Here is a 26149-nt window from a genome sequence, read left to right as displayed (position 1 = left end):
TCGTTGAAAACAGCTCAATAATAATTTTCTATTTTTGTGGTATTCAACTTAAACTACCCTTTTTTTCTTGTCACAACAGTATACCACATTTTAAGTAGGTTATTATGCTTTTCTACTCTTTTGGTTGGTGTATTATAGATGAGCTACCCAAACAGTCATATATAATAAATGCTTAGTGCCAGTTGCATCAGTTGCACTGGAACTTCCCAAAACGACAGCTGTCATGTAATAGCTGTCTACTCGCCCCTCTGCTGGCAGGTTGCCTTTTATTTCGTAACAGTTCTTTACAACTACGGACCAAATGGACCAGTGATTCTAGCCAGACTCTATCCTGAACAACAGATGGAAAGTGATCATTTGTGACGGGTGGTCTGGTCTTTAGTGACGTTTTACTAAATTGAGATACCTTTTATCTCTCCGTTTATCTTAAAGCACACAGCTTGCACGCTTGAAGTGCATCAGAATTAAACATTTATTTGTGTTAGTTTGCGTGTCTTGCTTACCTAGATATTAGTGAAATTGTTAATTTTTTTTAATTACCATTGAATAGTATGGACTCTCGACCCTTTTCTCAGTTTCACCCTACACAATGACAATTTACCTCCACCTTTAACGACAGTCAGTCATAACTGATAAGTCCTTTCAGCGGCACTCTAACGAGGAACGAAGAATTGGGAGAATCAATAGATATTACTGCTGTTTTCACTTTCTTGCACATTGTTTCATAAACCGAGCAGCCAGCAGACAACTCAAGTTTCATCACTACTCCCTCGGTCTTCACTGTCAGTGCATGGTGGGGGTGTTTTGAGGGGTTGTAGAGAATATATGGTGGAGAAATGTTCAAACAAAAAAGGAGAGGTTAAGAAGAAAATTCAGAACACAGCTCAGTCATGTTTCATCTCTCCCATTTCTTTTGTGCTGCTGCTTTTTAAACGTTACCTATAATATTGGCGTAAGTTTGGATTTTTCCCAGAGATATTGCAATTCAAGTGATTTAAAAATGTTTACGTTTCCTCTGCTTCTCTTTCAGTTCTACAAACACGTTGTCCAGAGTGTAGAAAAGTTCGTACAAAAGGTGAGTTATACTTTAAATCTGGAAAAAACTAACAACAATCCCAAGTGCCCTTAAATCTTACGAGCTAAAGCATAAATATTGCAAATGATTTTATGGACATTTGCTCTTACATTTGTCAATAAGTGTGATGATGAGGCAAATTTATTTAATTTTATTCTGTATTAATGTTTTTTTAATGTCAGTATTTTCTAATCAGGGTTGCGTGAAATGGAATAGTAGTTACATTAAGTATTGCATAAAATGTACCAGACAGTAAAATCATAGATTAATTCACAGTTTTTATAATACCCTAACACCTGCTGTGTGTTTTCTGTATCACAGTGCAAACCGGAATACAAGGTTCCGGGGCTGTACGTCATCGACTCCATTGTCAGGCAGTCACGACACCAGTTTGGCACGGAGAAGGATGTTTTTGCCCCACGCTTCAGCAAGAATATCATCCCTACGTTCCAGCACCTCTACCGCTGCCCTTCAGATGATAAGGTCAGGCAGATTTAATTGCTTCTGTGTTCCTCTCTGTGGCTTTTCATTTTTGTGGCTTGTCATGGTTTAATGAGTCGATATTAAACATTTGATATATATAGCATGCATCACTTGTACAGGAATAGGTGATTTGATGAGTAGATCAGGGTTTGGCTATGGATTCATTTCATTGCATTTTTACTACAGTGGTTGCGTATATTTACCACATTTACATCACTTATTTATCTAATGTGTTTAAGTTTGTCTTTGTCCTTCCCTCAGGGTGTCTTTGTCCTTGTCGACTTTTTTCACATTTCACTGTTTTAATTTGTCGTCTGTGTTGTTGTTTCCAGAGTAAAATTGTGCGAGTGCTCAACCTTTGGCAAAAGAATGCTGTCTTCAAGAGTGACATCATCCAGCCTCTATTGGACATGGCAGCAGGGATTGCTCCGCCGAGTGTCACCCCTGTCATGTCAAGCAGCGCTGCCGCGGTCAATAACGCTACACCTGGTCAGTCAGAGCACACATGCCCTCGGATGCTGTGGTCAGATCATTCGTTTGACACCATGCTTTAAAATACAACATCTGTGTCTCTGTGCATCCAGGCACCCCAGCTACCCCAGCAACCCCAGCCAACTTAGTCCAGGGTCTGCCAGACTGGGCCTCTCAGATTAACAACACAGACACTGTGGCTGCTGTGGCACAGATCCTACAGAGTCCCCAGGGACAACAGGTTAGTGTGCATGTCCACTCAGTGTCTTTGTAATTAAACTACTTAAGTTAAGGGTTTTGATTAAGGCAAAATAAGATCTTTGTCTCACACTTCATCCTTAAGCTTCTGAGTTGCCTAGTTAGTGGTCAAATATTTCACACTGTAACACTCTGTATTATCACTTGTAGCTGCAGCAGTTGGTACAGAGTCTGCAGATGCAGCAACAGAAACCCCAGCCATCCCTGCTGCAGGCCTTGGATGCCGGCCTAGTGGTGCAGTTGCAAGCTCTGACTGCACAACTCACTGCGGCGGCTACTGCCAACAGCCTCAACCCCCTGGAGCAGAGGGTCTCCTCCTTTAATAAAGTAAGGCTGGAGTCAACCGCTGATGATTTCTTATATCTTACAACATCTAAAGCCTCATGTAATTATGTTTTTTCTTCGCTGCAGAAACTTTTGGGTCCATTTGACTTTGGGAATGATTCTGAACGTGGCGAGGAATCTAAAAAGGACTCCTCATCATCTCAACTGTGAGTTCAGTGTGTTTTATCATGACTATTTTTTTTGTCTTGCATTAAAACTAACATCAGATTCATGCCCCTGCACTGTTTCAACTACATCTGCCAAGTTTTTATATCTAATCGAGCTGCTGAACACTTCCAGACCTATGGTGTCCGAGCCGATCAACAGCTCCCTCTTCCACCAGTTGGCGGAGCAACTGCAACAACAGAACCTGGAGCAGTTTCAAAAGCAGCTTATGGAGCACCAGCAGAAGGTAGATCTCAAAGACACACACTCACCCTGCGTACTGCTTTTGTTTTCAACCCTAGTTTCTCAAAGTTCATCATTCTGTGTAGTTGGCCTGGGCAATATGCTGAAAAATAGTCTTACAATATTTTTTCTTTCATATTGATCTATTAACACTTGGATGGTTATTATTATTATGCAGCGGCGGGACATCGCTAAATAAATTAACGTAGCGGAAAACATAAATCGATTCTGTTGTGTCCACGTCCGCATCGCAATGCAAGCATCGAGAAATGTCTCCACCTCTAGTGTGTGGGTGCTCGCATACAAATGATGCTGTATTTGACATTAAAGGTGACTTGGCGATAATATTGGCATGAAAAGCAAACATTTAGAAAGACTGATTGCCCAGTTTGAGTATCTGTGCACACCTACTCCAATGGCAGATTCCCTACAAGTTCTAATTCTAACCCTCCAGAGTCAACAATAACACCGCCGTGTTTAAGCCATGTGATGGGTCTTTTGTGTCGTGGGGTCCAATGTGTTTCAAAGTGAAACATTCATTTTCTGGACATATGGGCAATGTTGTGCAGAAAAAAGATACCATACATTGAAAAGGTAAACATTTTTTATTTGGTATATAAAGACCAAAATAGCCCAGGACTCCTAAGGGCTACGACCCATATGCTCCACACAAAAGTCTTAAGTTAACAAAATGGATCGGGTTGTTATCATTGTCAAACCAAGTTTTCAGTTAATGTACAGAGACTCACCCGTTTAGATACTAATACATATCCTGCACTTGTTCTTCTTCTAGGCCATGAGCATAGAAGGGCAGGATTCAATATTTGGGCAGGAGAACTCTGCTGCGACTGCTCAAAGCATCAGCCAGCCACAGCTTCCTGATTCCGACAACAAGATGGACGACTCCATAGACAACCAACAGCAGGTGAGTTGTAGCACGAGGACCTCACAAAGCAGTGTTTATTTAGCTATTTGCCCTGATCTGATAATTACTGCTTTCTGTTACTTTGCATTGTTGTGTAGAGAGGTGCTGAAATATTATTTTTCTTTTAAGGACATGGACATGGACCTGGACGAGGGCCCAGATGGAATGGAGGAGGAGAGCTTTGAGGCGGAGGAGAAGAAGGCTGTTAGCACACGCTCCAGAACACGCTCAAGGTCACGCTCTAGGTCAGGCCCACTTATTTCAGAAATCTCATTTTGTAGTTGAATTTACTCAATGTGCCTGGAATATTAATCGAGAAAGAAGCAGAGATCCTTTAGTCTTGATAGAACAGAACTGATTGTGTTGCCCTGAAGGTCAGATGAGTCAGTATTGTTACATGATAACTGTTAAGAGCTGGGTTGTTACTGAGACTTGGCTTCTTTTGCTTCTTACCTCAGAAGACACACTCACTTACCTGTGTTTTCTCTGTGCACCCACTCAATAGATACATTAAGTGTTTTTATTAATAATGTTTTTTATCAGGAACAGATGTTGGCACCAAGATTTTGTGAAGTGCTGTGTGTTGTTAACTTGAAAGAATGTGCCTGACTGTATTTTTGAATAAAGAAGTGAGTTTGGGCAGGGATTACACTCATACAAGCTTGCAATATGAGCTTGCTTTAGTCCTTTAATTACAAACACTAGCCAGTAGCTCACAGTGTCGCATTTTTTTAACTCGACGAATGTTAAATAACATGAACTGGGAAAATGGGTGTTGCTCATAAATAGCTCACCTCTGGTTTTACAATGATCGTGTCAAAACAGTCACAGTCTGGGAAGTATAACAGTTGGTGTCCCCTCTGTAGGTCTCCCAAGAGGAGGCGATCTAGGTCCCGCTCTGGCTCACGGAAACGTAAGCACCGCAAGCGGTCACGCTCACGCTCCAGAGATCGCAAGAGGAAGTCATCACGGTCTTACTCGAGCGAGAGACGCGCCCGCGAGCGAGAGAAGGAGCGACAGAAGAAAGGACTGCCTCCCATAAGATCCAAGACACTAAGTGGTAAATGGAAGTCTTGGTTGATTTAGATTTTTTGCTTCCTGCCAGTGGGTTTTATTACAAGTAATATTTTTTCATTTTCTTGCCTAGTTTGCAGCACAACTCTGTGGGTGGGCCAGGTGGACAAAAAGGCCACTCAGCAAGACCTCACCAATCTGTTTGAAGAATTTGGCCAGATTGAGTCTATAAATGTAAGTAGACTTCTCCTTCTGCTGAGCCTCTAATTTAGTTACAGCATGTCAGCCAGCCCTTTTATCGCCAGAATCTTAACATGAAAACTGGTAAACGAGCCACAGTTTTTCATCACCACATTGTGACCTTAAGCTGCTGTCGTTTTTCTACCACCGTCCTCCATAGTTTTCATGTCTTTCTACTTTAGTCATACTCTGTCCGACTCCCTTTCTCATATACGCATTTCTCATTAATCACACAGTCCTAGTCATTCCTTGTTTCATGGTCATGACGTTCCCTTCTCCTATGTAATGTAATCTGTGTGTCTTTGCAGATGATCCCTCCCAGAGGCTGTGCCTACATCTGTATGGTCCACAGACAGGACGCATTCCGCGCCCGCCAGAAGCTCAGCACCGGCTCCTTTAAGATCGGCTCCAAGGTCATCAAGGTGCACATTACCTTTAGAATTTAATTTATTATAGTCTCCTTCTCCTCGTGGTTTCCTCTAATGTAATTTTCCGTTGACCTTTTAATGCTGTATCCTCAGAGACAGTTTAAGCTTTCCAGGCACATGGATTCTTGTATGCTCCCAGAAATTAAAAAGGCTGTCTCCTGACCTTCATGTGTGTCTGATCCAGATTGCGTGGGCTCTGAACAAAGGGGTAAAGCAGGAGTACAAGCAGTTTTGGGACGTGGATCTGGGTGTCACCTACATACCCTGGGAGAAGGTGAAGCTGGATGATCTAGACGACTTTGCTGAAGGAGGAATCATTGACCAGGAGACCGTCAATGATGGTGAAAAGAAACATTTATACACAATAACTTCCTTTGAACAAATACACAAACACTAGGTCTGTTGACTCTGTAGCAATGATTGTTTAAATGTAAATAGGACAGGCAGGTTTTGTACACAGTTCTTGGCATTTGATCACATAACTGGATTTGTTTTCTACCCATTTCCCTCGGCTTGTTTTGTTATGGTAATACACAAAATCCTTTAAGTAATTCCAGTGGGAACCCCCCCACCTTGATAAGAAGATGAAGACAAAGATTTAGTGTGCAAAGTAGAGTTAAAGTCCCTCATCTAAAAATGTGTTTTCAATGATTTGTCTGTTTCTGCAGAGTGGGAAACAGCCAAGAATGCTGAGCCAGTGAAGGAAGTTACGAGTCAGCAAGTGATCGCTGAGACGACGGCTGTATCGAACTCTCAGACTGAGGCATACAACCAGCAGGTTACCATGATGCCTGTACAGGTACTGAAGAGCGTCCGTTTTAATCTGTGGGAAAAATGTAAAGAGTACAAGGACAGACGTACTGTTTTGATTCATGCAAACTTCATTATGATAATATTTTTTAAATGGAGTTAAATTTGAGTTTCATATAGATTTTAATCCAACTTCATCCTTTTTAATGTGTTTTTCTCATGAGATTTATGTGTCAGAATGCATCTTTTTTTCATAGAAAGACTAAGACTATCTTGATCTGGTAAACAGAGACACAGGACTCAAACCCATTGATACCTAAGGTCCCAAATAAAAAGGCACTCTAAAACCTAACCACCGAAAACCTGAGGGTTTTCTGAAGAGCTGACAGTATTGCCAAAGTATAAGAGAACCTATGGCAGCCTTCAGTTGTCATAAAAAAAGGTGTATAGTTTGTCCAGTTTGGACGACTGTAAAAAACAAGGTGGCCTCCGTAGAGAGGACCCGCTCCCCATGTAAATATAAAGGGGCCCATTCTAGGATAGAGAATTCCGATGAAACACTAGTGAAAACATCACTAGGATTATTTTATATTCAATTTCTGCCAATAGATCCCTTTCACCTAAATTTCACACTCTGGACTTTTAAATTTCTCAAGCAGATAGAAACATGATAAAAACATTTGATAGCTTAAACATTTCACTTTGATTGTAAATCGTTGCCTTTTCCTGAAAGTTCATGAACATTTTTGAAAAACCAGTAAAGCCAGCAAACTCCCAGCAAGATCCCCCTTTCTTCCTCCTCCTTGAATACTTATCGACTGAGCCTTTGCCAGCAGGAATAACGTCTGGGTCTGAATCTTCAATTTCGTTTCGATCCATGAAACACTGCAGTTATCTGCTTCTATATCGCTCCCCTCCGAAATGCACTTTAAAATAAGACTAATTGCGTTGAAAAACAAATTACATTTTCCATAATGCATTTTGCCGGAATGTTTGCTTCAGAGAGCAGGATTGATTGGTTAGATGTTCCCGCAGTCTGTGCTTTGTATTATAACAGACCTGACTAATCGATGACTAAATTAGTTGCCAACTATTTTAATAATCTATTATAATCGATAAGTTGTTGCAGCACTAGTTGCAACGTGTCTTAAAGGAAGCTTTGTCAGCTACTTTTGTATCACATGAATTAGCCATTACACTATTAACTCACATGTGTCTTCTGTGTCACATATGTCATCCAGCTGCCAGTTCCCCAGGCGGTTCCCAGTGCCGTGGGTTTGGTACCCCCCAGCTTCCCAGTCCCCATGGGTATACCCCCCCCTGGCTATGGGCCGCCACCACCCTTCTTAAGAGCTGGCTTCAATGCTGCACAGCCTCCGCCAGGTAAATAGCGCAAACTTATGTCATATGAAGATTCGATCCAGAGAAATTTACAAGCTTACACATGCTGTTCTTTTGTGCAGGTTTTCTGCAGGCAGCACAGGCCGCAGGCATGGCCTCAGCTACTTCTTGTAAGTATTTATGACGCACTCCTCCTAAAACTAATACATGCTTATCGTTTTTGAAAATTGGCAAAGTGTCCATTCACATCAGTTGCCTGGAATTTATTCTTTTTTTGATTCAATTTGATGTTTCTCCTTTAATCGCCTACAGCTCTACTGCAGCCTTCAGTGGCCACAGGCCAAGATGCTGTCAAGGATTCTCTGTTCGGCGCTATGATCCCTCAGACCAGCACCATTCCCGGCAGCTTCATGCCCTCAGCCCTCCCTGGAGCCGGTGTGTTCAATCCAGTGGGAGTCCAAACTCAAATCAGCCATGAGAAAACGGGTCAGTCTGCAGAGGGACTAGATGCCGCTGCAGAGCTCACACTTCAAGGTGAGGCACTACTGTGTTTTAAGTGAAAGAGACATATTTCTTCTGGTGGACAGTAGATCACATCTTGAAGAGTACTGTAGAGTCTTTATTAGGAGATGTAAAGGTTCATTATGTTTTAACACTTATTTTTGTCATTGTATTTTGCCCCCAGGCATGCAAAATGCAGTCCGGAGTGGGATGGGTCTCCTTGGCATGCACCCTTCGGCTTCCCTCACACACCCACTGCATCAGTCTGGTCTCGCAGGGCAGAGAATGCCCGGCCTGTTGCCTCTAGATGTGCGACCTAACCTCCTCCAGCCTGGGGCGGCAGCCCGCTTCCCACTCCTCCTGCAGCACGGCCCCACCCAGCAAGCCGTGGGCCTCCTCGAAAGTTCTCTCCAGGCTCAAGCTCGTGCCAGGGCTCCTTTCTCTCAGCTGGACCCCTTCAACAGGGCCCCAAATCTTGCCAATGAAAATGTATCCAAGACAGAAGACAAGTCTTCCTCTAATGCTGATGAGGGCAAAGACCAGGACTATCGCTTCCCCCCTATGGAAAAGCCGAGCACGGGCCTGCTGAGGACCCCTCCACCAGACCATAGGGAGACCCTTGGAGGTGGAGCAGCAGGCGGAGCAGCAGGCAGACCTCCTTTGCTCCAGACCCCGGGGACTCAGCCCGCCAGAACCAGCCTAGTGGGACGACTGCAGGCTCTCGCAGGCTTCACTCCTGATAACCGCTGGAACCAGACCAGAGGGGACTTTGATGAACGAGATGGGATGCGAGGAGCCCCACAGGCTCCTGGTGGTCCAAAAGGCTTCCAGGAGGAGCGCCCCACACCTGGACAAAGTTTCCCCAACCGCTTTGACAGCCGTCCTGGGGCAGCAGGAGGGGCTGGGGTTCCTGCAAATGCTGGTGCTGCTGGTGGGCCACAGGCCTGGAACCGAAGTAGTAGCACTACAGCGCCTTTTGATAGCGAATTACACCAAGACTTAGACGACCGAAGACGCCAGTGGGACAGGCAAAGAGACAGAGACGAAAGAGATTTTGATTTCAGGAGGGAGATGAATGGTTACCGCCACAGCCACAGCCGAGAGAGAGAACGCGACAGGGACAGGGAGAGGGAGAGAGAGCGTGACAAAGAGAAAGACCGTGAGAATCAACGTGAGCGTGAACGTGGGGGCTGGACACCGCTCCTTCCTCTTCCTACACCTCTGCTTCCAACTCCACCTCTTAATCCTAACCTGACCTTGAACCAAGGTAAACTACTGGCACCACTCAAGTTAAATCCCCAGCTTCAGCAACGATTCCAGTCTCCACTCCTGCCTCAAGCTCAGGGCAAACCCCCCCTCATGGGTCTGAACCAGCCGCTCCCTCAGGTTCAGATCAAGACTCCCCCTCCATCCCAGAGCCACGCAGACACGGCCGAGGGCCAGTCAGAAACACCAGCTTCGTCTGAGTCACCTCAGGCGCAGTCGCCACCCTCAGCCCAATCACCTGAACCATCACCTGATGATAATATAGGTCAGAGCCCCTTGTCTGACGCTCCCATTCAGGCCAAGTCACCGCCACAGTCTGAGACCCCTCCACTGTCAGAATCTGAATCTGAATCACTATCCCACACCACAGCCCAGTCCCCCTCCAAGACCACTGCTTCTCCAGAAACTGAGAGCCCAAACCAAGCCTTACCTTTGGTTGATGCATCACCCCAGTACTCACCTGTGGCCTTCACACAAGCTGTCAGCCCCCCCGAAGAGCCGACCCACTCTGTGGAGGAGCAGGAAAGCCCACAGAAGAGTGAGGAGGAGGAGGAGGAGGAGGAGGAAGAGGAGTCACAAGATAGTGCCTCCTCAAGTCAACCCCAGTGGGTCAACGGACCTGGGATGGACAATATGGATGTGGCTGACCCCACACCCGAGGGCTCTCCTGAGCCCACTTCAGAGCCCACCTCTGAGTCTGTGCACTCTGAAAGTGAAGCGGAGCAGCTTGCCTCTCCTAAGGACGTAGACAATGAACAGAGTGAGCCCATGGAGGAAGCTGCGAGTCAGCCAGTGGTAGACACTGTCACAGACACTGAGGGGACATAATCATCACTCAGTAGGTAAAAGATCATTTTGTAAAGTTGTCTCTTCTTCTCTGTACTCATGTCAGCAAACCTCCACCACCACACGGGACATGACGAATACTGACTGATAACAAGTGATTTTATCTCTCACAAATACCAGTGTACTTAAATAGAAGGCTCATTAGCTGTTTTATTGATAGACATTTTCTTTGTATTTTATTTCCGTTTTTTTTTTTAAGTTGTAATGCCACCCCACCCCATTTTAAACAATTTTATCAAATTTTACTGGATTTTATCAAAATGCCTGCCAAAATGTTTTAATTGTATATGGGGAAAAATAAGCTTTGACCTTCCTATGGAAGAGAGTAAGACATCCTGGCTGTTCAACAACGGATTGAAAACAGTTCAACACAACACTTGAAAGTGGCAGTTGCTGGCCCTGTTTCTGTCTCCTCTTATTTTAAAAATGCTGCTGCAAAGTTTTCAGTGAATGCTTTTGTGGTGTCCTTCAATGCTTTCTGTTTCCAAGCAGAACAAATAGCCTCCGTGCAGTGAGACCAGTACAGCTGCCCATAATTGGGAAATAAATATGAACATTTTTAATATGAAATCATGAAAATGTTGTATCCCCAGAATAAATGTCTGCAATTTGTTTCTAACTATCTCGTAAACACAAACCGCAAATGACATGCCAGGGGGGAGAAAAAGAAAATGAACAGAGGGATGTTCTCATGTCAGGTGCATATTGTTTTAGTTTGAAATAAACATGCTTTGTCTGTTCTAAAACACATGCTTTAGGACTGTTTTCTGACCCAGGACCAGTGGAAAGTAGGACAGATTGGTACACATTGTGTACTGTCACTGCAGTTGATTTGACGTTCTCGCAACTCAAGTTGCTGCTGTACCATCCATCCACAGAGCACTTTGTTGGATGCAACCGTGGGACGTGTAGTTTTTTTAGTTTTCGGGTTACATCAGCCTGTATGTTTCCTCCTAAGCTTTTGCTGGGTGACTGTTGAGGATGGGATTGTGCCTTTTTTTTGAATGGATTTTGTCGTTCATGATGCGACCCCAACACTACTGTGTGACGTACACCAGACAGCGTACGACTCAGTTTCAGACAGCTCTGTGAACAGAGCTCTCTGCACAGAATTGACTGTCCTACCGTTTGAATGGTAGCGGGGCAGTTTGTACAGCACTCACCTAGAGGAGGACGATATATATACTCCCATTGTTCCTGTGCATGCAGGCCTGTAGCCATGTTTTAACCTTCTTGTCTCTTGTTCATTTCATAATTGTAGTTCTTTTTCTGTTGAGACATACTACTAGAAACCCATAGTCTGCTGTTCTCTCAGACCAAATGTCTACAGGAGTTGTGATGTTGAATAAAAGTTGAAGGTGCATCATATTTTTCTTTACCGCTCTTATTGTCATGAATCACCAATTCAGGCCGATCGGATGAAGTTTGGCAAAGACGTCAACACTGCAGCTTCGAACTCGAGCAGGATTCAACTGCGATAACTAGTACTTCAACAAAGCACATGTGAATCTAGTCCAATACAAATGCAAAACTGACATATCTTGTAAACAAAGACAGACAAACAGACAATGAAAACTTCCTCTGCGAAGGTAAACATTTAGACTGTAGACTGACTTTTAGGTGCTTCTTAAAATTGACATCCAGCTACCATAAAGGGCACAACAAAACATACCCATATCCTAGGGTAAAAAAGCCTCCTGAGACCTGCGACTCTGAATAAAGGTCAATTCCACACTGTCAAACCACTAAAGTATTTATGTCACACCTAGCAATAAAGGTGTCGAGACTACAACCAGATGCCCTCACCCTGAAAGAGCTAAGTTTTCTGCTGAATCCAATGAAAAGTGCATATTTCTCCCAGGAGACGGTTATTATAAGTATTACTAAAAATGAGGAAAACATAAAAAGCGGCCACAGAACTGAAGGGGGGAGTAAACTGATGAGGGAGATGTAGAAGAGGCGGGAGAGGATACTGTCTACATTATCCCCTGCCCCTCACCCCCCAAACACACACACACACACTCACCCTGCAGTGCCAAAGACCTGGCTGCCACAGCTGCAGGAAGTGCACACTCAGCACACCCCATGCAGCAGCTCTCTCTACTAACGTATGGCCCAGCAAACACAAGCTGGGGGATTTATTTAAACAATCACCTACATCATGGTGTCTGTTGATGCCATTTCAGCGCTTTGTATTTTTAGCAGAGAAATCAGCGCGAGAGGAGCTGCACTGCAGCAAAATGCCTTTATCCCAATTACACCTGAGCTTAACCTGCTTATCCAAGCATTAACACACAGATTAAAGCAAAAAAATACAAATACACATCTCACAGGTTCGGATTTGGATTGGTCTCCTAGTGTTCTAGTGTTTTTTTTGTCAGGGATAAATCAGAGTGTAAAAAATCCACTTGTGCGTCTTCTCCTATGACTCAGCCCATAAATTTCCAGTTCCCACCTGGCTCCCAGAGGCCCGGGCAGCTGGCCGAGTCCAGGGCTCGCCTGCTGACACCCCCCCCCCACTCACTTCCACAACGATTTGACAGGCTGAGACTTTGAATCAACCACTATCTGCCCTGTAACAGACAAACATGTACACAGCAGTTGGCTGGGGCTCCCGTGGGCAGCAATAAAAATAAATCCTCTCTCTACAGAGGTCCAGCTTACCTCAGTTATTTATCTGTGGCAGAGTAAAGGCCATACAAAAATAAATAACTTCAAACAGGAAATGCAAGAGGGTGAAATATCTACATTTTTATCTTGGTTTCAAACAGGTTTAAGGAATAGATTAGCAAATAATTGTGTGCTTTTCTCTTACTGCTAGCTTTACATCAAAGCCAACGTAGCCACAGACCTCACGGTGCTCCTGTGCTGAACCATTTGCACATAATTGTCAGCTTATACTCAATATACACCCCATGCCAGGCCCATGGGAACGCACTGAAGCAGGCCTGACCTTTTAGCCAAAGATTACCTCAGCATGGGCAACTAATAAGAGCATCTAAACTGTAAAGGCATGGCATAATTATACACTGGTAGTTAATCCTGAAATGCTAATGTGTGTTTTTTATCATAGAGGGTCTCTGCTGAAAGAGGAAGCTAATTAGACAGTGCTGAGTTAGCTTGTAAATGGTTTTACTATGACGTGAGAGAATCATAAAATCTCCCGGTCTGATATGAACTGGAAATGTCAAACGTCGAGGCCCAATTGGCTCTGAGAGGAGCAGGTTAAAGTAGTTTTAGTTATACTGAAGAGTAGTGGTTCATTTCCACAACCTGTGCAGTGCTCGTGGTGACAATAAAAGGACAAGTCAGTGGAGCTGTAATGTCAGTACCATGTCTCACCATTGGAGGTCAGTGTGGTACTGCAGCGCTCCTCATTATGTGCTCTGTGCAGATTGGTGTCTGGTCGTGCTACAGCTCAAAATCTGCAGTGCTCACCTCTCTTACCTCCAGTGCTTCACTCTCACAGACAAATAAAAGCCCGCCGGGTCCAAGTCGAAGTACGTCTAACGTGAAATGAAATCCCAACAACAACAGAATCTGTGGAAGGAAAAGAGGCAGAGAAAATCGCTGCCATGCAGGATCTTCACGGTGCCACCTCGCTGAAATTCATCCCTCAGATACCCCTCTCCATACCTTTACTCAGATCGATACAGGGGAGCGGTGTGATAAATGGAATGAGCTCTTTCCAGTGTGAGATTTGGCCTTTTTTCTGCAGGCCTCTCGGTTGCTGCATTCTTAATTAAATAAAGCTATTGATTTAGTCCCCTTAAGCCTCTGGACCAAAATCAGCCATGGCCAGATACGCAGATATCATGCACACGCTGGAGTCTGTGCCAAGTGCAGAGAGACAGAGTGTCTGTGTTAGTCATGAGCACCAAAGAGCAACTGAGACTATTTTTCACACACCTAGTTATGCAGGAGAGGAATCCCCTATCTCAACTCGCACTCAGCATCCACAGTTATTACTCACGACTGTGTGTGTAGGTCTGTTACCAGGGCCGGCAGACTGCTGGAGGCTCAGCCGAGGTGCCCTAAAGTTCCCCCTCACCCTGGAGCTTAGCCTTGTCAGGAGTTCAGCGACCCCTGCTGCAGGCCGCACCCCGCTGCAAACTGGCTCAGAGAGGCAGAAAGGTCACTGGGTTGTCCCGTCGCACCACTGGGAGGTGAGAGTGCAGAGAGTTAGAGCAGAAGCAGCCGGTGGTGGTGTTTTGTTGTTTGCTCGAGGGCACTTGAACCTGCCAAGGGGTTTATTTCTGCTTCATTGGATGATTGAAACGTCAGCACACCTAAAGCTCCCATTCAAGGATTTCTTTGCCATTTATTTATGATATCGACTGTTGTATATATTATTTGTACAAAATGATTGTGGGTATTGATGGCGACTCCGTTCTTTATCAGAAGTCTGCTGAAGGGAAGCTTTGGGGGTGCAGATTTTCTCTTTTTCAAATATTTTGTTATGTTTTGTGAATACAGCACCCATCAAATCCCCATGAAAAGTCTGGGGATCAATAAAGTCATTAGGATTCATCCTCTGTGGACCATGAATCTCTGAACCGTATTCTGTGATCGTTACAGGGATGTTTTCGTTTGGACTGAAGTGGTGGACACAGGCCAGAGACTGATTTTGTCATGGCTTAAAATTCAAATGTGTATTTCGAGTTCACTATTTCCGCCAAGGAGGTTTAAACCTTGTCTGTTTGTCTGTTGGTTGGTTTGTTGAGCAGGATTAAGCAAAAACTACTGAAAAAAAAATACTGAATTGATTTCCACAAACCTTGGTGTAAAAATGGGACATGGGCCAAGACAGAACCCATTCCTATTCTTTTTTCTTTTTTTTTTCACCAATTTCCCAGGCTATATTGAAGGGATCTTAGTAAACAAAATGTCTGACATATTTAGGGGACTAATATTTATGAGAGTGTGGAGTTTGGTGCGAATCCAAATAGAAATCCAGATCTAGTGGATTTAAAGTCTCATAAGGGAGTAGGCTTTTTTTCTAGCTGCTATACGGTAACAAATAGGCCTACAAATCAGTAACTACCACCTGATGTGATGTGGATTCAACAGTTTACGTATATCCTCAATAGTTTTAGAACTACATCCAAACAAATATGACAGATTTGGTGCAGAACTTAAAGGGACTGTTGGGCCTTGACACGGCTACGCACTCTACTGAATGCCGTAATAGTTGTTGCATCTTTGCTCAACAAAAATGTTGACTCATTCGTAGTAATGCCTCACATGTGTGAACACACGCAGCACAGAAAGCCTCTGGCAAAACTTTAACACTTAACCACAAACAAATGTTGGACCACAACTTTTTATTACAACCGATTTGTGAGAGAAGTTCTAGAAGTAGTATTTCTCGACAGTGTTGTGATTGTTCTCCTCTGCAGAGTGAGCGTTGCTTTACTTTTGTTTTTTGAAGGCACCAATTTTCTCCCTCAACTCTCATATGGACATTTTATTTAAACTTCTCCAAACAATTTGGTGGCAAGAGTTTTTTTTTTTTTTCACCGCGCCAGGAGCAGGAGGAGAGAAACCTTGTATTTGCCGAGCTGGTGTGTATTTGCATCCCGAGGAGGTGTGTTTGTTATCACTGTTCTCCATGCCCGTCACTGAATACCCACACTCGTAACTAACTGTGTGTGCATTGGCGGCGTGTCAGCCGTGTCACAATGCGACTGGAATTAAACCTATTAGTGCAAACATGGTTTACAGAGGCAGAGTACGCAAATTGGACGTTTCACGATTGATGTCTACAACCGATGTCCTTTTGTTAACACTGTTAGTCCCTAATCTTCCCTGTGAGTGGCCCCATGTCGAAACACAAACACCAGTAAACATACATCATCTGTTTACATGTGACTATCTGCACCCGAAAAGGCCTGTTTTCCTAAAGCAGACGGGCTCTATCAGTGCTTCTGCTTCTTGTCTTCAACTGTCCACACTCATTGTAAGTGGAGTGGAGGGTCATCAGAGCGAGGGAGGTTAAAGGTCGCCACTGGGAGGTGTCTGGGAAAATGAAGGAGTTGTCAGGGAGAAGTGGCGATGAGCAACGAGCACCTTTTTACATTTTCGGAGAGGATCCAGTCATGACTCATGTCAGGCGGGAGTGTTGTGTGTAATCCGGGTGACGCTGGGAGTCTATAAAGGGGGAGGGTGATGTGTAACGGGAGATATGCAGGGGAGAAATCTGGAAACATGGCTGGTGCGGGCCGTGGCCTCCTGCTGTGGGTCCTCCACCAGCGCTGCTCTCCCCCAGTGTCCTCATGCAAACCCCATTCAGCCTCTTCTCGTTGTCGCGTTCACCTGCAGCCAGGGAGGGTGTCCGGCGAAGCCTCGACACACTCAAACACAAAGCCTTATTAATACGCTGCAGACATTTCACATCCACTTTGTTCTCATCCGGTCTGTGTCGCCTCCTCTCACGTCTGTCATCGTTTGTAAAAGAAGACCTTATAAAAGCTGCTTATTAAAGGCTGACTCAGCTTCTTCCTGCAGATGTGACACCTGGTTCATCAAGAGCCAAAACAAGCCTCATTGTTTCCATTAAGGGCTGCAGAGATTTAGTGTGTGTGTGTGTGTGTCTGCCTGCCCACACATGTGACTCTGCTCTTACGCTCCCCCTGTGCTGTTTGTCAGAGGCATCAGCCACTATAGCTGGTAATTAGCCCCGAAGGCCTCCTCCTCGTTGTCTGCGTGTTTGTTTACGATGGTAAGAAGCAGATTCCCTCATGAGAGTCTGAGGCGTCGCGCAGGAGAAGTGTGCACGGGAGAGACGGGAGCAGACGGTGTCAAATGAAAGAAGATGGGAAATTCCTGAGTCACCAGAATCGTGCGGTTGGGTGGGGGGGTTAAGAGACAGACAGATTTGTAAGGATCAAGGTGCTGTGATCAAAGTGGCGGTTGTCGTCTTAAAAGCGGATGTTTTTTTTAACCATGTTTATCACGTAACAGCCAAATAGAGTCGTTGAAATGTTTAAAACAGACGTGAAAAAAGGCTTTTTTTTAGGTCAATATTACACAAAATCTTGGGTCAACAACAAAATGTTATTTTTGGACTAGTTATTGAACTAGTCCGGATCTTTTTATTTTCTCATGCTTTGAGTTAAATAGAATTACAGAATCGATAAATTACTTCAATATTAAATTAAAACGCATCATCGATTTCCAAGAAACAATGTCTCAATTACTTTCAAAGGACACACTCGGGTGTATTTCCTCTTTAGAAAGTAGTTCCAATGAAAATTGTTTCTGTTGAGCATGAACTGAACAACAAATTAAGAAAACATTCAGGGAAATGAGCACAAAATATTCTGGACACAAGGCAAAAGCTTCCAAAACATTGTACTGTCAAATTAAAGTTCCTTTTACATGAGTAATAATTTAACTAAAGTTATAAAAAGACTGTCATCATGTTGCAGCGTTATAGTTTTCGGTGGAAGGCATAGTATATATATTATAGATTTATTATCAAATTAACCTGGTTTTGATCCTGAAGACTGTAATTCCCATGCACGCCAACAGGACCATACACGTCCATCATGTCAGTGACAAGTATCAGTGTCTATAAATACAAGATAAATATTTGAAAAATTTGTATTTATTCTCTCACTTTTTTAATACAGCATTTCTTTTTTTGAGATTTACGTTTTATAGAAATCAAGGAGAACATAAACAGGCATATAAACAAACTGTTAATACCTATTATATTTATACAACTTCAAACAGAGGGTTAGGACATAAACTAGAAAAGAGGGACAAAGAGTCATAATTGGACCAAAGGAACATTGTGTGTGTGTGTGTGTGTGTGTGTGTGTGTGTGTGTGTGTGTGTGTGTGTGTGTGTGTGTGTGTGTGTGTGTGTGTGTTAAAGAGAGTACACATTATACATAGAGGGGGGGCTATTAATATAGTGATAAAACCGCTCCATCCTGTCCAGCAGGGAAAAGGAGATGCGTTTTTATGCCACCCCCCTACCAAGCAGTCTCCTACCTAACATGGTTTGGACCCATTTAGTGTAAATAGAGGGAATTGTGTCTTTCAGGGTGGATGGGTCCCTGACCAACAATTCTCTGTCATACAATCATGAACTGATGTCCGTAAGTCCCCGACTCTGGGGCAATACCATATAACATGGGTTAAGTACCCTCCTCAGGGCACTTCCAGCATGGGGGGGGGGTCACTCTTTAGCTTAACCTTAATATGTATTGAAACCTAGTGTAAATATCACGTGCCATGAAGAATTTGTTTTGATTATAAAGACTAATTTGTAGAATTCTTTTTCTGTAAATGTGATTCCAAAATCTGTTTCCGATCCAATTTCCGGGAATAGATTGGTATATTTCTGTAAAAGCAAATTAAGCATTTCTAAAGAGAATAACTACAATTTATTTTAATCCGTCACTTAATCAACCAATGAATCCCACAAATCCGGTTTTCCTGGGACAAATTTTGCTAAAAGTTAATTCAATTTAATTTGTTTCATAACATTTATTCAATCACTCTTAATTCAAATTCCTTTCTGTTTCAAGATGTTCTGATAAAGTTCCCACGCAAGGGGGGAATGAACTTTGCTGGAATTATCCCACCCCAGGCCCATTTCTAACACATGTCCTTGTCTCAACATCAAATAAGTGCTTCTCGTGCAAACTCATGATGAATAGGTTCATTAGAGCCAGACAACACAACAACTATCTGTAGACACATGACCAGTCCTTTATATTGACATTCATTTTAAGCTTTGCATGTAAGGAATATTGTCCCCGCTCTCACACACAGTTACAGTTGGTAGTTAACCTCGTGGTGAGCCTCTCAACCCTCCCTCCTGCCGCTCCTCCAATCTGTCGAGTGTGTGATTGTGTGTGATTGTGTGGGTGTGTGTGTGCGTGCGTGCGTGCGTGTGTGTGCGTGTGTGTGCGTGCGTGCGACTATGTCAATATCACCCACGAGGGTTCCCCTGCCACCCTGCTGATGGGGATTAAACTTTCATGATCATGTTTATTAATGACCAGCAGGCACCAGGGATTCCAGGCTGTCACACACACACACACACACACACACACACAATACACATTTTGTCCTTTTCAAACCCCACACAATCTTTACACTTCCACTTTGACACACACCCACACAAACACACACAGAAAGGCTAACACACTCGCACAAAAGGTCTACAGTACCTTCATGAAACACAATCGTGAATTAATCTCCCTCATCTGCCTTCATGCTGTATGATTCGGTAGCAAGGACTGAAGAGAGAGTGAGGGACAGTGTGTGTGTGTGTGTGTGAGTGTTTGTGTGTGTTTCTAACTAAGGATCCGAAAGCCCGTTAAATAGGAAAAGAACAGATTTCCTGTCTCCGTGTCTCTCTGGACCGCCGCTCTGAACTCTCCCAGGGGTTGCGGGGATGGACTGAGGACCTCGCTGTGAACATCTGTGATGGCAGCAGAGAACTGTAGTGTGACAGGGCCCCTACACACAGCAGATGTCACACCAGTGTGTATGTGTGTGAGAGAGAGAATGTGTGTATGTGTTTCTGTATTCGAGGTTGAGAAGTCCATGACCTAGAGAAGATACAGAGGAGAAGCTCACACACTCTTCCCTCCTGTCCCTCTGTTCATGTAGCCGATACTTCCCGGGTTAATTCTTGGAGATGCAGTAGTAATTAATAGGTTGATAATGACTGTTCTATATTAAAGATAATGTCGAATTTGTATGTGTCACCAGAAGAAATTCGTCTGCAGTTCTAACCTTTCGTTTTTCCTTCCTCGTCTCTTTTCCCTCTCCCTTTTAACTCAGACTCCGTTTTCCCTCCTCTGATGTGATATTACAGCTAAACATGCTTTGTCCGACAGCCCCCGCAAATGAAATGAAAAATGAGTGATGAGCACAGGGGCGCTGATGCTGCACTCCTCACATCCTCCACATCGACGCTTCCTGGTTGACTTTCCCCTTTCCCCGTCTTTCCTTCCCCCGCGTGCTGTTCCCTCATTATTCTCTCACTCCTCTTCCCCCTGCCTCGCCCCTCCTCTTCTCTGTCTCTTATTCTCTGCTCTCCATCCACTCTGGTTGCTCCCCAGTGAAGCGTGTCACAGTCTGGTCAGATTCCCTGGAAACTGAGCCTCTCGGTGGGATCTGCAGCCTGGATCGTAAAACGGACTAAAATACAGTTCTAATGCGAAAGGTTATATTTAGATTCAATTTCCATCATGTCCAGAGAAGCTAAAGAGCAGTAAATGACCCTTCAAATCCAGGGAATTCACCTCTATTGAATTCCCTCGTTTAGGGGTTAATCACTGGTTAGTTGGTCCCATCATCTGTTCAGATGAAAACGTAGACTTTACATTGATTTTTACCATCTGCCATTTTACACCTTTGCCTTTTCTATGTTGTGTGTAAAGATCATAGGCATAAAGATAGACGACATGACAGCTCCCTAAAAGTGAGGCCAAAGCGTCTTGATAGCTACCTGGTGGTTGGCTGCAGTATAGGTCATTAACCCTGCCTCCTCCATGTTAGTGAATGGGACATGGGCCAAACTTAAAAGTGAATCTCAAAGACGGTTTCTGTCAATTTTGTTAGTTCTTACCTCACTGATGTTTGTTCAAGTGCTAGTTTTCCTTTAAGTTTGGAATCAGTTATTTGATGCTATAGAAACATGGTGTAACGTCATGATTGACAGCTGAGACTGACTCACGATTGGTCAAGTGTGTGTCAGGGGGACCTCGCTACCCGCCCCATTCCCTGATCGCTACTGCACCTTTAATGTACAAAATAGCGACATTCGTATCTGGGATATTTAGGCAAAATTTTGGGTTAATAATTATATAATATACTAACATTTTTACTTTATAGCACTTATCAAAACAGGTTACAAAATGCTTTACAAAGTACATGGGAGTAAAACAGATAGTGGGAGGAAGTGGAGACGCCTTGTCCATCTTTATATATAGTCTATGATTAGGATCGAAAAGTGCTCACGATGTTTTAGTAGCTGTAAAGAAATTGTTTCTTTTTAATAACTTTTTGTGGAAGATCTGCTAAATTTTGCAGTTTTGAATTGTTTGGGAAAAAATTCCTCTGTTGTTTTTTTCTTCTAAATGTGTGGATATGTCTGAGGAAGCCAGTTTACTTGAGTACACACAAACACACAATTGTGTTTTAATGACATCTCATTCCATCTTTATTAAAAATAAAAAACAAAAGCAGCTTTTATGCTGCTAAAATGTCAGTTGTCTTACTTTGATCTCTCAGCACAATGTGTGCTAAAGAGAGAAATGCCAGAAGTAATGATATCACCAGAGAAACATTGACAGGTAAAGATTGTGCACGATCGGTGTCTTCACAGTATAATTCAGTACAAAATCCCTGCAACACCTGCTAACTGCTATGAAGCTGTAAATGTTCAGTTTGGATCAGAGGAGTGAGGCAACGTTAACATCAGAACATTATGATCCTGTAGCTGAGTCTGAACGTGTCAGTGCTTGAAGCTAAATTCAGAACAGGAACCAGTAATGACCTTGGTGGGGAGCGAGAAGACAAGGGTCAGGGACGAGTGTGGGAGTTTTGACAAGGTGAAGGAGGGAGTTGTGACTAATGAGATAGAGGACAGTCTGCTCCTCCACCAACCTGTGTGGCCTCCAGCCTTTCTCTCTTTTCTTTCTTTCTTCCTCCCGTGCTTTTATCCCTCCCCCACCTCTCTCAATCTTTCACACTCCAAGCGTCACATGGGACACCAGGGAGAAAATGAGAAACATGGATCTGCGGTTCGTTTTGAGCGTAACAGGAGATAAGCGTGGGTTGGGTCGGTCCATACCACTCTGGGATGGGATGGGGGTGGATAACGGAGACTGTGTCTATTAGGTAAGCTGCCAGCGACAGGACTGAAGCCTGGGCAGAGAGAAAAGATGTGGTTCATCTGATGAACTGGCTTTTATACGCCAGTTAAAGGATAATTCCACTTTACTACAATCTTCTTTTCATGCCATCAATACGCAGCGAAACATTGGAGATGGACAAACTAACATTATACATGAAACAAATAACTTTCATTATCATATCATCATAATTACAAAGTCACCTACACAAGCAAAGTAGCCACTGTACCAATTAGTGGTGTGTGTCGGCTGTAACAGGGTTAATCACCCTTTAATAAGTGCTTTGAGGGTTTTAATACGTGGGTTGTGGATTCAATCATTTTTAATTTTCTATAAAAGCCTCATATAGCGGATGTAGCCGCTGTTTATATTTGGAACCGTTTCAAGTCAGTAATGACATACTTATCTGGTTTTAAGTGCAACCTCTACGAAAACAGGGACAGAACAAAGATAGTTTTAAAGTAGAGCAATATTTGCATCACGCTTGTTTTTTGGGGGAATTTGACTATATTTCATTTGAGTTCAATTCGAATGGCTTTGTGTAATCTGCTCAAGTGTTAAAATGGAGCACTACAACCATATAACTTGAGTGGGAACATAACCCGCGGAGAAACTGCCAAAAGTGCTGCCAGCAAAGATCGACAAGTCAGACTTCATCAACATGGATGAATGAATTCTTGAAAAAAAACAGAAATCTTACCAGAGAGTTACTTAAAGGTTATAAGTTCATAACAAAAACAGGTCGAGGCAGGTAATGCAGTGGATTTGCAATGAAAATAATGGGACAGATTAACTTGCGGGGGGCTCAGGACAAAATATTTAGCTGTTGGACCCCATAAACCTCCAGTGTTTGTGCAACGTGCGCAGTTTTCTGACCCCGGGTTTTCGGCGCGGTTATTAAATTAAACACATTAGGAATGTGCAAATCTGAAAATCCTACAAAACTAAAACAATGAAAGTCTTCCAACTAGACATTTTCTTAAGTGATGCTGCACATAACATCGGATGCAGTAAAACCGGGAGCTTTCAAGGCCACGTGGGGCTCTGACGCCCTGTGGCAGTTGACAATATTGCCCCGTTGGTAATCCAACCTTGGAAATGTATGAGCCATTTTCATTAAATGATAATTCACACAGCTAAACAAATTTAAGAATGAAATGAACACTTGGATGAACTCAAATTGCTTCCCATGACCTCCCAGATCACCAGACCTAAACGTCATTAAACCTGTCTGAGATGCTCAGGATTTGTTTATGAAGCCGCCTCTAATGGGAAAACCTCACTTCATCATAGACTCTTTTTCACTTGCTTCGTCCATTACCTGTACATGCAAACCACACTCCATGTTGTCTTCATAGTAACACATTGTAAACACACACACACACACACACACTTTGTTGTCAAATCTGACATGCATACGCACATGCAAACACCCACACACCCACATAAACTCACACACATCACAGCACTCAGGAGAACAAATCTAATTTCACAGGCCAAATGAAAAGAGTCTCACATGCACAGATCCATTAGCTATTTTTAGCCAAATAAGCTAATAGGTAAACACACTCCCACACACACAAGGGCTGCTGCAGTGTACCCTAACACCCAGGGAAACCTGCTGCTACAAAATGGAAATGTGCTGAGTGCTTTGCTTTTGTTCACAGCTCTGCCGCGCAAATACACACAACAGTCCAGGGTGCACGTCCTCTGAAATGGATTTAAAAAACTAAATGTTGACCTGACCTTAACTTACGTCCTTAAAGCTGAACTTTCCCAGCTTTTAATTTTCTCACAAACTCACTCATAGGTTGATAATTGTTGTCATTGTATATTGGACTATTTGCTATTTATGTATTTATTTGTCCTTCGTTTATCCAACCCAGGTGTAAGCCCCATGCTTTCTATTGTTGAATGGCATACAATCCTTAGTACTTTTCTAAAACAAAATTTTAATTTCAGATTGGATTGGCTTAAATGGCAACTGATGATGTATCTAGCCAGCTAATCAAGGTAACATCAGGTCCATGAACCAGATTAAAACATTTTGACTGACTTTTTAATGTTTACAGCTGACTTATCTTAAGTATCATCAACAATTCATATAGTTCTAAAAGATTGCTAAAGCTACGTAGCCATGTTTGTGGCTAAAATATAGCAAGATTAGCCTGTTTTTACCTTACATACTCATTCATATTGTCAAATATATTTTCATTTTGAATGAGAAGGGGGTTTGGCAAACAAACGGACAGGGCAGTGTTGCTAAAGTTAGCCTCACGTTTGTTGGCATTTGTGACTAACTACCACACACCGACACAGCACAACACACAGGGTATGTTAGCAGTGGACCCGTAACTTATGCTAACATATTCAGTTTACTTTAGAGCAGCTAAACACAATGAAATCTAGTCTATATAATTTACACCTATTTAAAAACACCTGTCTCTAAACTGGACATAGAATATCAATCTTACTAGAGTCCAATGCACAGAGCACAAAAGCTTGACAGACCTGTAATATCTTATTACTCTAAAGCCTTTTTCAGATATTAACTTCGTAAAATGTCTGAAAAATTGACATCTCCGTCAGCACTTCTTTTTTGACCTGACATTTTTTGTATTCATTTTGTTATTTTCAATTTTGCAACGGTTAGAAATGTAATCGGACTTTTCCTGCTGTATTCTCACATGGGCTCCCTCTGCCATGTTGTGGACATTGGGGGCTGGTTTGAAAAGTTCTGGATAATGTCTGGAGCAACCGACTGGGACATTCACGTTCTCTCATACAGACCCTCAGCACAACTTCATGTCTGTACTTCAGTGCATGTCTGAAAGCAGTTTATGAATGGACACGTTTGGCAAAGGGGTTTAGAAAATGGTCCACAAGTATTTAATGTGTACCCAACTGGATCCCTAAATTTAGCATTATGAATAGTAATTCTACTGAAGTAACCAGAAGGGATTAACTGAAATTAATCTCCAAGGAAACATTTAAATCTGTTTATGAGCCTTCATCATGGCCATGCCTCCATGCCTCCATGGGACATGTAACCAAACCAGTCCAGACAGTTTGGGGGGGGAAGTATCAGCTTTCCATTAACAGCTCCAGGTCAGGAGCTCGAGCTGCCAGACAGAGAACCGCCTCGCTTGGGTTTTGGTGCTTTCCGCTCCGCTGCATCGTACCGGTAGGTGATGATTTTGTGGGAAAGACCCAGAGCAGCGTGAGTGTTTCTAATTAACAAAGTGAAATGAGCAGATTTTAACAAGGTCATTTTAACAGCCCCGTGCTCTACTTCCTTCACACGGGTGTGAAAGTGTTTCTCAGCGGGGAGTGGGGAGGTAATAGATGTGTGGGAACGTCACCTTAGTGGGCCCGGCTGAGGGACAATCACGGTCCTGATGGAGCAATAACAGCACATTTGTTTCTGACACCTCCGATATCGTCCATGACAGCGAATATCGCAGTCATAGCTAGAAAGTTGTTGCAGTTAAAGAACGTGATTAAAGAATGTAATTAACACATTTGTCATTCGCAGCCTTTAACTCTCCGCTCCGGGTTGTTTGTGTCTGAATCGCCTGGCTTGTTTTCAGTTTGTCACCCTTATTGAGTTACAGTGAGCAGAATTTATCCTCGGCGTGGCCCAACACAAATCAGATTACACTTCAGAGTGAACGATTGCATTTGGCTCATTGGAATCAGTTCTTACTGTTTACTTCACTGAATAGAGCTCTGTGTATGCTTGTTGGCCTCGTAGCATGTTCTTCTCATTTGACTCGATTTAAGCTTATGATAACTCAATCAAGTGCCCCTCTGTTTGCTGTGGATTCCCCTCGGCTGGCCTCTGGCTGCGGGGATGTGGTTGTAGTCATTTGACCAGGAGTGAAGAGATTTGAAGGAGCTTAAACTGTCACGCCAGCCCAGAGCTACAGACTGCT

The 26149-nt window shown here is 43.4% G+C and overlaps 2 protein-coding genes across 6 annotated transcripts in view; both read left to right on the top strand.

The window, feature by feature from the left end:
• The window catches only part of scaf8 (SR-related CTD-associated factor 8), a 27492-nt gene extending 15794 nt beyond the window's left edge, over positions 1-11698 (top strand). For 2 of the 3 annotated variants that reach the window (XM_035167969.2, XM_035167971.2), the window contains exons 3-20: positions 1031-1075; positions 1397-1558; positions 1891-2047; positions 2143-2270; positions 2438-2614; positions 2699-2778; positions 2912-3023; positions 3813-3944; positions 4074-4189; positions 4811-5004; positions 5092-5192; positions 5507-5620; positions 5811-5967; positions 6295-6425; positions 7618-7759; positions 7840-7887; positions 8030-8251; positions 8403-11698. In XM_035167969.2, the coding sequence (XP_035023860.2) occupies positions 1031-1075; positions 1397-1558; positions 1891-2047; positions 2143-2270; positions 2438-2614; positions 2699-2778; positions 2912-3023; positions 3813-3944; positions 4074-4189; positions 4811-5004; positions 5092-5192; positions 5507-5620; positions 5811-5967; positions 6295-6425; positions 7618-7759; positions 7840-7887; positions 8030-8251; positions 8403-10312 (4128 nt within the window). In that variant the 3' untranslated portion in view covers positions 10313-11698. The remainder of the gene's footprint in view (positions 1-1030; positions 1076-1396; positions 1559-1890; positions 2048-2142; positions 2271-2437; positions 2615-2698; positions 2779-2911; positions 3024-3812; positions 3945-4073; positions 4190-4810; positions 5005-5091; positions 5193-5506; positions 5621-5810; positions 5968-6294; positions 6426-7617; positions 7760-7839; positions 7888-8029; positions 8252-8402) is intronic. The other variant, XM_035167970.2, reaches the window with a different exon arrangement.
• Positions 10288-26149, top strand: part of tiam2a (TIAM Rac1 associated GEF 2a) — a 98279-nt gene continuing 82417 nt past the window's right edge. For 2 of the 3 annotated variants that reach the window (XM_035167968.2, XM_035167962.2), the window contains exon 1: positions 25316-25398. The gene's annotated coding sequence lies outside the window, so the exon portion shown is untranslated. Of the gene's footprint in view, positions 10327-25315; positions 25399-26149 lie in introns of those variants that run through there. The other variant, XM_035167966.2, reaches the window with a different exon arrangement.

Source organism: Hippoglossus stenolepis, chromosome 10 (genome assembly GCF_022539355.2).
Source record: "Hippoglossus stenolepis isolate QCI-W04-F060 chromosome 10, HSTE1.2, whole genome shotgun sequence".
In the NCBI taxonomy this organism is placed as follows: domain Eukaryota; kingdom Metazoa; phylum Chordata; class Actinopteri; order Pleuronectiformes; family Pleuronectidae; genus Hippoglossus; species Hippoglossus stenolepis.
Note: the sequence above shows the minus strand (reverse complement) of the source record. Positions and strands in the feature narration are given on the sequence as shown.